Here is a 12,318-nt window from a genome sequence, read left to right as displayed (position 1 = left end):
GCATTATGTCTACTTTAAAGAATTCACTTCCTCTGACAAATAACAGGTATTGCAAGTTGACTACTTTGATTTCCTGCTTTAACATGAAAATGGCAGAGAATATGCTAAATGAATGATGGAGGCAAAGTGTCAGAGGAAAGAGAAAGAGCTACTGTGAATGAAGTTGGCAGAGGAAGCTTTATGGAAGACATAAAGCTGGAGTTCAACCTTAAAGGAAAGAGAAAAATCATGGGAAGGGGAAAAAAACCAGACATTGCAAAACGGAGGAGTGGGAAGAACAAATGAGCGAGGCATCTGTGAGATAACAGCAGCTGCTTCCATTTGCTCAGAACCTACTAGTGCTAGGAGCTTTATATATTATTTAATGCTTAGAAAAGCCTGAGGGGCAAGGTTATTTTGCCCATTTTATAAACAAAGTACATGAGACACAGAGAGGTTAAGAAACCCATGCAAGCTCACATAACTGCTAAGTGACCAGGATTCAACTCCATGTCAAACTCCAAAGCCTCTGTTCCTTCCACTATACCAGGCTGCCTCTCAAATCCAATTAGGAATACACTTTGAGGAAATAAAACTTTCAGGTTTTAAACAAACTGAGTTCACAAGGACTATGTTTTCCAACATCAAATTAGAGATGTCTAGCAGGAGCAGAGAAAAGTTATCAAAATTGGGAGAAGAGTTTTTAACAGGAAGATGCCATATCTCAATAATACCAACAAACTAAGCCCTGTATCTAATAATTATTTATATAATGGCAAGAATAATAGCTATGATATTCCACTTACAACTTTTTCAAGTGGTCCTTCAAGTATTTTCAGAGATTTCTTTACCTTTTATTCCATTTCTAAAACCAAGGAACGCTTGCTATCTTGAGGAAAAAATGTTTGATGAAAAGAAAAAAGGAAGAGCAGATATTTTGGGTATCGTTCCCATTTGGGAAATTAAGAACATGTGGTCCAATGTAATTTATATGACTTTATAAAGAGGCAAGTGTCTTCCTAATTTCAACTGTGGAAAGTAAGTCATTCAGCAAACATTTACTAAGAACCTACCAAGTGCCAGAGATTGTGTTAATCACCAGGGAGAGGACTGTAAAGATTCAAAGGTAAAACATTAGATTTCCCACTATCACAATTAGTCAAAATATTCATTAACAGAATGAATGAGGGAGCTAAACATTATGAATTTCACACCAAAAAGACAGAAAACCATCCAGAGTAATTGGGAAAGCTGAAAATGGAAAAGTGTATCAAATTTTGCCATGCAGGGATGGGGTAAGCGAAGCTTACATGGGTGATGGGTTAAAGAAAGCTCTTCCTCTGTGTATGTGTCTAGATATATGTTTATATTTTTCATATTAAAACCTTTTTAAAAGACAAAAATTAAATTTAAGATCAACTTCTAAATATTAAAAAGACAATATAATGAAAAGTAGAATTCCAAAAATATAACCAGAGACTATGTTGTGCTAAATATTTTTATTTTCTGAAACTACCAAAAGCTAATTATTAAAGAAACATTAATTGTAAATAGTAAATTGGTTTACAAAATATTACCAAGTTAAAAATACAAACAGATAAAAAATAACACAAACAAGAGCAGCCAAATATACTACATAACTAAAAAGCTGAACCCCCAACTCTGATTACTATATTGAATACTATCATCCCAAAACAACTCTCATTTTTTCCAGCTTGCCCTAAGGAAAGATCCCTGATGACCACAAACCATAGTTTAGAAAAAAATGAGTGAAGTGGTTCATTCAAATAAGAGTAGAACTAAATGAAAAAAACAAGAAAAAAGTTTTAAATGTTGATCATATGCATCAATTCTATACATGGAAGAAAAAAGACATAAAAACAAGTTTCCAGCTAAATAGCACCTTTATTTTCCCTAACAATTCTGAAGCCCCTTATTTTTATCATAAAAGCTCAAAAATAAAAGCTTGGTAAGTACTCTAAATGCATTAAGATATCCATTTTTTTGTAAAGATTTTTTTTTAATTGCTTACCTTAAGAGATCGATGAATTCTTTTTGATTTTAAATCCCAAATATTAACAATGTTATTTAGGCCTCCGCTTACCAAATACATAGATGTAGAATTTAAATTGACACATGTCTGCTTTTGCTATTTAAAAAAAAATAAAAATAAAAGTTACCTTAATTTAACAGAGCTCAGAGCTGACTTTCAGGTCTCATCCAACACTTAATAAGCATGTGATAAATATTTGTTAAATACTAAAAACATGCTAATCTTGTACTAAAGAGCCACTCTCTCATTGTCTTTCTTCCACATGGATCCAACAGCTTTTAAGGGGGTCAAAAATGCTTCAAGGAAATCAAATAGATGTGCGTTCATTTCTGTGGACTGGTGACAACACAGGAAGCTTAGGAGACATTGGCAGTCCTGGTCTCCCATCACAGCTTGTTTGCCCATCCTATCTCCCCTTGATAAAGCCTGTTCTTGTATTTCCACAGAATATCCTACATTAAAATCAATCCCCAGCTCAGAAATGCTAAAAATAGAAGAGACTTTAAAGAATTTCCAGTGTAGAGTCCTCATTTTACCAATGAAGTAAGTTTTTTAAAAGAAGTCAAGATACTTGCCCTAAGTCTCCCAGCAAATCTCCCTGTTAAGGAGACCAAGTCTCAGACATCAGGTCATCAAAGTCCAACCTCACTTGTTCCCCATCTCTGTAAAGACACCATCCAGTTTCTCAAGACAAAAACCTAGTATAACCCTTGATTTCTTGTTCTCCCTCCCCTCCAATCTATCAGTAAGCTCTCTAAACTCCAACCCAAAAATGAATCCCACATGGGCTCCCTTTATCCATAGCTACTACTAACACTAACCCAAACCTTGCCAAACTACGACAGCAGCTTCCTAACTGGTTTCCCTGTTTCCACTCCTGCTTTCCTATATTCTGTTCTTCATAAGTAGGGTGGACTTTACAAATGTAAATCAGATCATGTCTCCTTCCTGTTTAAAAATCTTCAACGGCTTCCAATCACACCACGAATAAACTCCAAACATTTACCTGGCTTTCAAAGTCCTATTATCTGGGCCCTACCTCATCTGTTACAATTTTCTTCCTCATCCACTAATTCTCCAGCCATACTGACCTTCCATTCCTTAAATATACAACCCTATATTTGCCTCAAGGCTTCTACACAGCTATTCTCCTTGCCTAGAAAGCTAAATTCTCTGAACCTTGTTTGGAAGACCTTCTGGTCAACAGATCAACTTAAGAGCCACCACACTTCAAGGGAACTCCACTGGCTACTTAATGTAACTTGCTATTGCAATATCTTATTTTAGTTATCCGCATGATAACTTATCAATATCTGGGTATTTTTTGTTTACTAGTTTACTGCCTGTCCCCTGCCAGAATGTCAGTTTCACTAGCACAAAGCTATATCCATGCTCGATCTTTATAGAATGGCTAAAATACAGATGTTATCAAGTTCTTCTCAATGAGTATCTTTGAGTGTCACCAATCTGGTGGTGCCATCAGTAACTATGCTACACAGAACACAATGGTGCATTTTTTTCCTATGCACTACCAAGTTTCCTATGCACTACCAAGTTAGTGCATTTTTCAGATGCACTACCAAGTTACATTAGTTGTAACTTCCACAGTGCATCCTTGGATTCTTCAAATTCAAAGGGGGCATTTTATAACTTCGCTGAAAGTTAAACGGCAAGCTATGTAGGTTTAGGCAAATCATCTCACCTTTCTGAGCCTGTGTTTCTGCATTTGAGAAACGAAAGGTGAAGACTAGATCTACTGTTCTTACTTTGAGAGTCTATGCTTCTCAGAAATATCCTCTGCTCAAAAGAGATTCTTTAAAGAGTGCAGATGGTCTCCTTCCTCTAGCCCTTCTCCCCCATTGCATGTTTAAGTACTATAAACATGCTAATCTTGTACTAAAGAGCCACTCTCTCATTGTCTTTCTTCCACATGGATCCAGCAGCTTTTAAGGGGGTCAAAAATGCTTCAAGGAAATCAAATAGATTTGTGTTCACTTCTGTGGACTCCAGGGTTCCTTCTAGCTCTGAAATTTTGACCAAGAGTATCAACTAACATATAAAAATAGCAAGATGCACACAACATCAATGTTTCAGTACAGTTGCTGTAATTCTCCTGCAAATACCATTCTAGGAATTGACTTTGGTGGAGGGAGACTAAGAAGATTTAAAATCTGGTTGTCACTGCAAATCAGGAGAATTTGCTAAGAACTATCAAAACAGCCTTTAAATAAAATAGAAAAAGATGGTGTCCACTGAAGATCAATGTATTGGGACTCCAATCATCACAACAACTACAATTACTCTTAAGGGCTCAAAATAAAACTTATATTTAGAGCTGGCTAACCCTGATGATAGGTCTTTTTTAATGATAGTGTATTATTAATGCAACTAATGAACTTAAATAATTAATGGAAATTGTGTGGTTATTACAGGAATCCTGTACTGCTCAAGGTGCAAGGCAAAGGTACATTCTACTTTAAAGAGGTGAAATACAAAATCAAAGAAAATAAATATGAACTTAAAGTTCCACTCTAAAATTTTTAAATGAGTAGGATCATAATTTATTTTCTCAAGTAGAAAAGGTCTAATGCCTCAAACAATACACGAGTAAGAGGATTTGAAAGTTACAAAAAGGTTATTAGCACATAAATATGTTACTTTAAACATTACTAGTAAAAGCTAAAAAACCAATGTTTGCAAATATTTTTATAGCTAAATTAAAACAGACTGAAAATTTGAACTCAACTAATCTTACTTTTATTTATCAGCATTATGATATGATTTGTTAACTATGGGAAAGAGGGCTAAGAATCATAGCAACTAATTTGGAATATTCACAAAACTCTTAGAATTATATAACACTTGTAAATACCATCTGTTATTTTTATACTTAAAAAATAAAGCTCCCAAACACCAATTCACTGATTCTAAGGCATAATGCATAACAGTAGTACATATATATAGTGGTAGAGTAGAAGTTAAAGTGGTTTTGACGTTGACATTAACAAGTGTTTTTTGAACATCTTAGGATACAAAGATCCAAAGATGGTTAAGATGTTTTGCCTGCTCTTGAAGACTTCAGTCTGCCTTTTATCGACCAGGGACATTCTATGCCTTGATTTCGCTTAAGACAGGTTAAACAGAGTGCCTCAAACTCCATTTCTACTGTTAGCAGATGTTCTCTCTGTCCCAGTCTCCAACATCTGTGGGTTAGAACTGAAGTTCAGGTCAATCCCACTGGATACCTTTAGGAGAGGATTGATAAAAATCATGAGTCCTCTTTAAATTAGTTGAGCTTTTATTCAATTGTCCTGCTGTTTTCTTTCTAATTGGGCTACCTTACCTATCCCAGTATGTAAAATTATGACAATCCATAATAATTTAAGATTTGCTATGAAAACTTTGAAACAAACAAAAAACAAGCTATCAACTACTCATACCTTTTTATTCAAATCTTATTCTATTTTAAAAAGAAATAGCTTTCAAGGAATGTGACTGGAAATGAAGAAGCCAGTATCATCCTCAATCAGAGGGATTAACTTATAAAACAAAAGGATAGGCTGCCACGCCTGTAATCCCAGCACTTTGGGAGGCAGAGGCAGGAGGATCACAAGGTCAGGAGTTCATGACGGGCCTGGCCAACATGGTGAAACCCCGTCTCTACTAAAAATACAAAAATTAGCCAGGTATGGTGGTGGGCACCTATAATCCCTGCTACTTGGGAGGCTGAGGCAGGAGAATTGCTTGAATTCGGGAGGCGGAGGTTGCAGTGAGCCAAGATTGAGCCATTGCACTCCAGCCTGGGCAACAGAGTGAGATTCCATCTCAAAAAAAAAAAAAACAAAACAAAACAAAAGGATAAGGCAACAGTATGCAGTGACAGCTTCATTTAAATGCCCTGGGACCTAAGCCCACTTTGACCAAAAAAACCTGTTTAAGGAGCGCATGGGGAGGCTCAGACAGGTCCCTCAGTACAGGTGGACAGAATCTGAAGCAGAGGGCTATCATCAGCTATGAGTCTGTTCCTGATGGTCCTGAGCTCAAGATCAGTAAACTAGTGCCGTGTCATTAGAGTTCATCTGCTCAGGTCAACCTAGTAACCTGTGTGGGACACTGTCCTAAAATAGCAGCAACAGGAATCCTCTCCCACAGAAGGAAAATGAAGAAACGAAGGGCCTAGTTAACAAAATTCAAGTCTTCAATTGTTCCCCTAATATTCAAAACTATTTTACCTAAAAATACCTCAGTAAGTACACATATCTCATTTTTAAGTGTTACTGTATTATTTTGAGCTTAAGTTAAAAATGATGCTTTTAAAAACCTTTATATTTAGTTGCAAGCACCACAATAAACAAGCAATTGCCAGTCAAGCAAAACTAAGATTTTTAACAGTTTAAAAAAAAAATCACTTACCCCTTCAGCAAGCTCTAAAAGTGGAACAGGTTTACATTTGCAACTTGAGACAACTATTTTGTCGCCACTGGAAGATGCTGTTACTAAAAAGTTATCTAAATGAAGAGTTATGGAGCATCAAACAATCCATGAACATCTATAGCACTAGAGACTATTATAAGAATTGCAATTATAAAAGCAAACACACTAAGACAATGAATGAGTAAAGCTTATAGAGTAGCTTTCAAAAATAGCTCACATTACTATTAATAATTACTAAGACTAATTCTCTTTGCTACTACTGCAGGGAAGAACTAGCCTTCCTTCTGGCTCTGCTATCACTCAAAAGCTATTTAACCCATGTGAAATACTACTCTGTTTTCAAAGAGTAGGCCAGAAGGGCTAATTTTATCCTTCAAGAATGAGAGCACGATAAAAGCAGCATCAGCAAATATCAATCAACCTTTTCATCTACAGAAACTGTTCAAGATATTTATTAACCTAGTGCTTGGTACCAATCTAAACTAGGAAGCAAACATCCACACTAGTCCCCTATTTTTCTATTTTTTAAAAAAAAGACCTGATATTTTCCCAGAACATGAATTTTTGTGATAGAATGTTCCAATTTTAAATTAAGAATGAATATTATAGTAACCTGCAAATATTTTACAAATATGTATGGTTAAATAGGAATTGTTTGTGTCATGAGTTTTAATTTTTAAATAAAATTTAATTGAATCTTAATTTAAAATTTTATTTACCTTCTTTTACATGAATCATAAGTGGAACAATCAGTAAACACAAAACAGTAAGTATTTTAAAACTAAAATGATTAAATACAACAATATATAACCAAGAATAAGAGTCTGATTTTGAGAGTCATAACAAATTAAAATATCAGAAGTTTAAATCTGTGCTTTTTAGCAATTAAAATGTGAGTAAAAACAATGGAGAAAGGTTAATTAGACACTCAGAATCCCTAACTGCATTAACTTTTGAATGTTCTGCATAACTTTCAGGTATTTTGTAAACAGAGCATGGACTGTAATTTTATTACGATACATGATGCAAATCAAATCATTTCTACCTAGATATTACCATAGTGAGAAAAACCATTTCCCTTTCCTTGACTTCTTCCTATGTTTACCACTACTTTTCTCCTTAGAATATAGAAAAAAAAAAGAACTGAAACATAATGTGGGTGGGTAATCTAGTTACTTTTGTATTTCTCTTGTAGTTTTAGAAATCATGAGAAAGTGAGGAACATAAGCTAAACGACAAAAAACAAAAAACTAATCTCTCTGGCGTCTCACATTAACCCCATTCTTGGAATCTATGCTATGTGGACCCCAAGTTGCTAAGGCTGGGAACTCTTTGATCTTCAGTAATTAACCTCCATGGAAGTGATCAAAGCCTTATTAAGAGTAAGACTGTATGAAGGCTTTCAGTGCACATCTGCTCACGCAAGAAAACGGTAAGACCAATTTCCAAAAGTCATACAACACTATCTCATAGCTACATCAGTTTTGTTGCTAGACTATTAAGCAGCACATTAGTAAATGCCAACTCCTAGTAAAACTCCTTAAAACAAAAGTCAACCAAAAAATAATCTTACTACAAATTGCTACTTTTATATAATAAGAGGGAAAATTAAGCTCTAAACATAATGAAAATCTAAAAATAGAGAACAGCAACTTCACACACTTGTCGCTCTCTTTAAAATATTTTCCCTACTAAATATCTGGAAAGTCCTTCAAAAATGTAGTCATTTCACCATGAGTTTGATTAACAGAGTACCAAAATAATTTGTTGTACTGTTTTAATACAAAATATAGGAATGATAAGGAGGTAAATTTAATTCAGTAAGAAAATTTGTCCTTCTTGTTATAGACATGCAAGAATAGTAAGGCTCATATAAAACTTTTAATATTTTTGTTCCTGAACCAGTCATATTTTAAAGCTTTGATTTTTTTCCTTTCACCAGAAAGCAGAATTTAATACTTTGGTGTTGATAAAAATCAGACAAATGTTAAAAATTTGTTAAGAAATTGCATATGAGTTTCACAAAAGAAAATCTCTAACAGACCAATTATATAAAACATTTTCATATAAAAGGTGATAGAACTGTGGTTACAGCAGTGGTTCTCTACTGGGAGTGATTCGGGCGACTCTGGAAACATTTTTGGTTGTGACAACTAGAAGCTATTAGTACCTAAGGGGAGAAGACCAATAAACCTTCTCCACATGGTACAACATACAGGAAAGATCCACAACAAATTTTCTGCCCCAAAAAGTCAATAGCGCAGGGTTCAAAAACCCCAGTTTACAGTCTTCACTCCCTCATTTTATTTTATCCACATTTAGGAGCTCACCAAGACAGGGGAGGTGTCAATCAGAAACATAAAAAGCTTAGAAAAATTCAATCTAGGTAACTTTACTATGTCTGTTTAGGAAAAAAGTAGTTTTCATCACACACAGAGAGGAAGGAAGATATGGAGAGCACATCAGTAAGATGGAGATATTGGACAATTTTTTATCTCCTCCCAAACTTGCTTCCGCCTTCATGTTCTGTCTTTAATTTTCAGTTCAGATCCACAAATACCCAAATGTAGATGCAAAAACTCATTCCAAAACCTTTTGGAATTATTTCCACAATTACCAACCTTATTCCATTTGGTTCATTAAGAAACTTTTCATAACTAATTCTATGGTGTAGACAGAATATACTTTTTTAATAGCAATGTTTTCAAATGAAGTGGGTTGCAACTAAATTTTTTTTAAATGAACCCAACACATAAAATCAGAGTGCATTCATATGATACATTGTTTTGTAAATTACTATTTTATGTTATCTATCCTTGGTAGCAATGCAAAATACATTACTCAGTATGAGTCACATGCAAAAGTTTCACTGACAGTGGTTGTTTAACCTAATAAGTGGTTTGTGTGTGTGTGTGTGTTTTTTAAAGGATACTATTGCTGCTCCAACATACTGAGCTGATTCCATGTGGTGATGTGTGTGGGTTGAATGTATCCACCAATGTCATAGATGAAGCATCCCATATTTTGATATCATCTCCTGATGAAGCAAATCTGAGGTTTTCCTGCATGACTGCGCCTACAAATAGTTTAAAACAATATATTTTTAAAACATTTAAGAACAGACATACTCAAAAAAAGGTCAAAATCTAATCTAAAACAAGTGGCTCTAACTCATCCATTTTTGTTCCAAACAGTGCACTCACCAAAGTAGTTGAAGTGATCTTCCTAAAACAAAAGCCAGATCACATTCTCTCAGCTGACCATTCCAATGGCTCCTCACAGTAATGATAATGAAATTGAGCTTCCTTAGCCTGCCTTACATGTCCTGGCCCCCAGGTAACTCTCCTCTTTCTTTTCACTGGCCTTCTCTCTGCCTCATGCAAAGGCAAGGTTATTCTCACCTCAGCGTCTCTTCATTTGCTGCTCCGTGTGCCTAAGATGCTATCCCCAGATTCCCATGGTCCTCTCCTTCTCATCATTCAGGTCTTAACTCAAATGTTTCCTCCTATGAAAGGCCTTTCCTGACCACCCTGGCTAATGCAGCCCCTTCCTTACCTGGTAAGGGACTTACCAGTTTACTCTATATCCCAATACCTGATTTCATTTTTTTCATAGCACTTCCTACTAACTGAATTTTTTTTTTTTTTTTTTTTTTGTTTTTGAGATGGAGTTTCACTCTTGTTGCCCAGGCTGGAGTGCCAGGGCGCGATCTCGGCTCACTGCAACCTCCACCTCCCAGGTTCAAGCGATTCTCCTGCCTCAGCCTCCTGCGTAGCTGGGATTACCGGCATGCACCACCACGCCTGGCTAATTTTGTATTTTTTCGTAGAGGCGGGGTTTCTCCATGTTGGTCAGGCTGGTCTCGAACTCCCGACCTCAGGTGACCTGTCCGCCTCAGCCTCCCAAGGTGTTAGGACCACAGGCATGAGCCACCGCGCCCAGCCACTATCTGAAATTTTTATTTGTTTTCATAATAATGTCTGTCTCCCCACACCAGAGTCTTGAAACATTCCTGGCACAAAACAGTTTCTCAACAAATAACTATTAATAAGTAACTTCCTAATTTTTTAAAAAACATATGATAAAGTAGCATTTCTGCAGGTCAGAATCCATTCACACCATTTTCCAAAACCCTAAAATTAGCAATATGGTCAAATGAGATGCCACTAAGTCCCCATACCAATTCTTGGACTACAATACCTTCAATGATTTATTCAGAGTATACAGTTGAAACATGTAATTCTAACAAGGTGATTTCACAAACCAAGGAAGTCTAGAAAACAGAAGGCAGGGAAGCTGCTCTAGGCAGGCACCTTAAAGAGCAACAGGTAGCAATGAACTGAACGATAGGTGAGAAAAGGGAGGCTCAAAAGTACATGGGAGAAAAGGAAAGCGAGAGTTCACAGAATTATACCTCCCACACCTTCCTAGTATGGAAAGTGCAAGACTACTACACAGCATTAGTGATGTCACAGCCAGGTCCCCGAGTCACCAATACAACAGCACACCTACGTCTAGTATAAGCCATTTCAGAGGACAAGTTAAAGACATAATTATAAAAACGTTTCATTCTCGAGACAAAAAGTTAAGGTAACTCACTCATGTGCTTCCTTATGCTCCATTCATCTGACACAGTGCTATGAAAAGCCATTAAAGTCACCTGTCGAAATGTAACAGTGTTTGGATTTGGAGCCTTAAACATGTGTAACACGTGCCCCGAACGAACTGCTGGAAAAGCGATCTCTAAGCCCTGTAAACACAACTGCAAGCTGTGTCTACCTGCATCTTACACCAGGCCTATTGAGCTGCGGGGTGTAGTGGGTAGATCACCGAGGCCAGGGCTCTGAAAAACTGGGTTCGAAAGACCCGCTCCAACTTAGGAGACATAATTCGCCGAGTGATTTAATGTTTGTTTCCCGCTCTTAAAGCGGGGCGGGGAAGAGGACTATCTGCCCACCTACTCCGGTCTTCTAAGAACTGAGCACATTTAAGGGAGAGACTTTACATCAGTCCCACAAAGAGGGTCCCATCGAAAGCGAGCAGTCAGGACAGAAGGCGGTAACGTCGGCCTGGCTTCAGGGACAGCTGCTACAGGAACCAATTCAACTACACTACTCAGCTGAAATGAAAGTTCTCCAACTTTCAATCACCGAAACTGCACTTTACTTGCAGGACAACCGCTCAACTGAGGCTACCCTGTAAAATGCATCCGAGTACCTGGCAAAAGAGAAGTACTTGAGGTTGACAAAAAAGAAGACAGACTTGTGGAGACGAGGCAAACTTTTCCGGGGCAGCACAGCCACCAGGGCCGCCACCAACCTACCCTAGTTGACCTGGGCCGCCTCTCGGGGAGGTGTGCGACCCCAGCCCGCGGCTCCCCAGACACTTCCCAGCCCAACGCGCCGCCGCGCCCCTGCCCGGCAACCGCTCCGGGCGCGCGAAGCCCAGGGACCTCCGCCCCGCCCTCTGAGGGGGGCGGAGGGGGTCTTAGGATACGTAGGGTGCACGGACGCGGCGGGCGGGGCCCCGCTGACCTCAGGGCCTCCGGAACCTCACCTCTCCGCAGCAACACAACAGGGTGCCGCGGCCCGCTCGGCGCTGGGCTTCCGGCTCCCGCCTGGACTGTTAAACTTCGGCGGCCGGAAGTCCCGCCCCGAGTGACGTCAAGGGGCGAGGCGCTGCGTGCGGCTGTGGCTCCTGGCCGGACTGGATTTGGGGTACAGAGGGTCTGGCCAGGGCGGCGCTGGGCATCCGCGGGAGAAGTTATCCCAGTGCCAGGGTGGGAACTGCGGGCCGGGGCGACTCTCTCCACGCCCCAGCGACGGAGCTCCGGCCACTGTCAACTGCTCCTT

At 38.3% G+C, this 12,318-nt stretch overlaps 1 protein-coding gene across 4 annotated transcripts in view; it reads right to left on the bottom strand.

The window, feature by feature from the left end:
* NEDD1 (NEDD1 gamma-tubulin ring complex targeting factor) overlaps positions 1–12,066 on the bottom strand; it is a 45,950-nt gene extending 33,884 nt beyond the window's left edge. Inside the window, exons 1-4 of one of the 4 annotated variants that reach the window (XM_015152495.3) lie at positions 11,684–12,066; positions 9,399–9,542; positions 6,446–6,540; positions 2,012–2,128 (exon numbers count right to left, since the gene is read on the bottom strand). In XM_015152495.3, coding sequence (XP_015007981.2) covers positions 2,012–2,128; positions 6,446–6,540; positions 9,399–9,534 — 348 coding nt within the window. In that variant the 5' untranslated portion in view covers positions 9,535–9,542; positions 11,684–12,066. The remainder of the gene's footprint in view (positions 1–2,011; positions 2,129–6,445; positions 6,541–9,398; positions 9,543–11,683) is intronic. The other 3 variants (XM_015152491.3, XM_015152494.3, XM_028829793.2) reach the window with 3 other exon arrangements.
* Positions 12,067–12,318: the final 252 nt, after the last annotated feature.

The sequence above is a fragment of the Macaca mulatta genome, chromosome 11, assembly GCF_049350105.2.
Source record: "Macaca mulatta isolate MMU2019108-1 chromosome 11, T2T-MMU8v2.0, whole genome shotgun sequence".
NCBI lineage: Eukaryota > Metazoa > Chordata > Mammalia > Primates > Cercopithecidae > Macaca > Macaca mulatta.
Note: the sequence above shows the minus strand (reverse complement) of the source record. Positions and strands in the feature narration are given on the sequence as shown.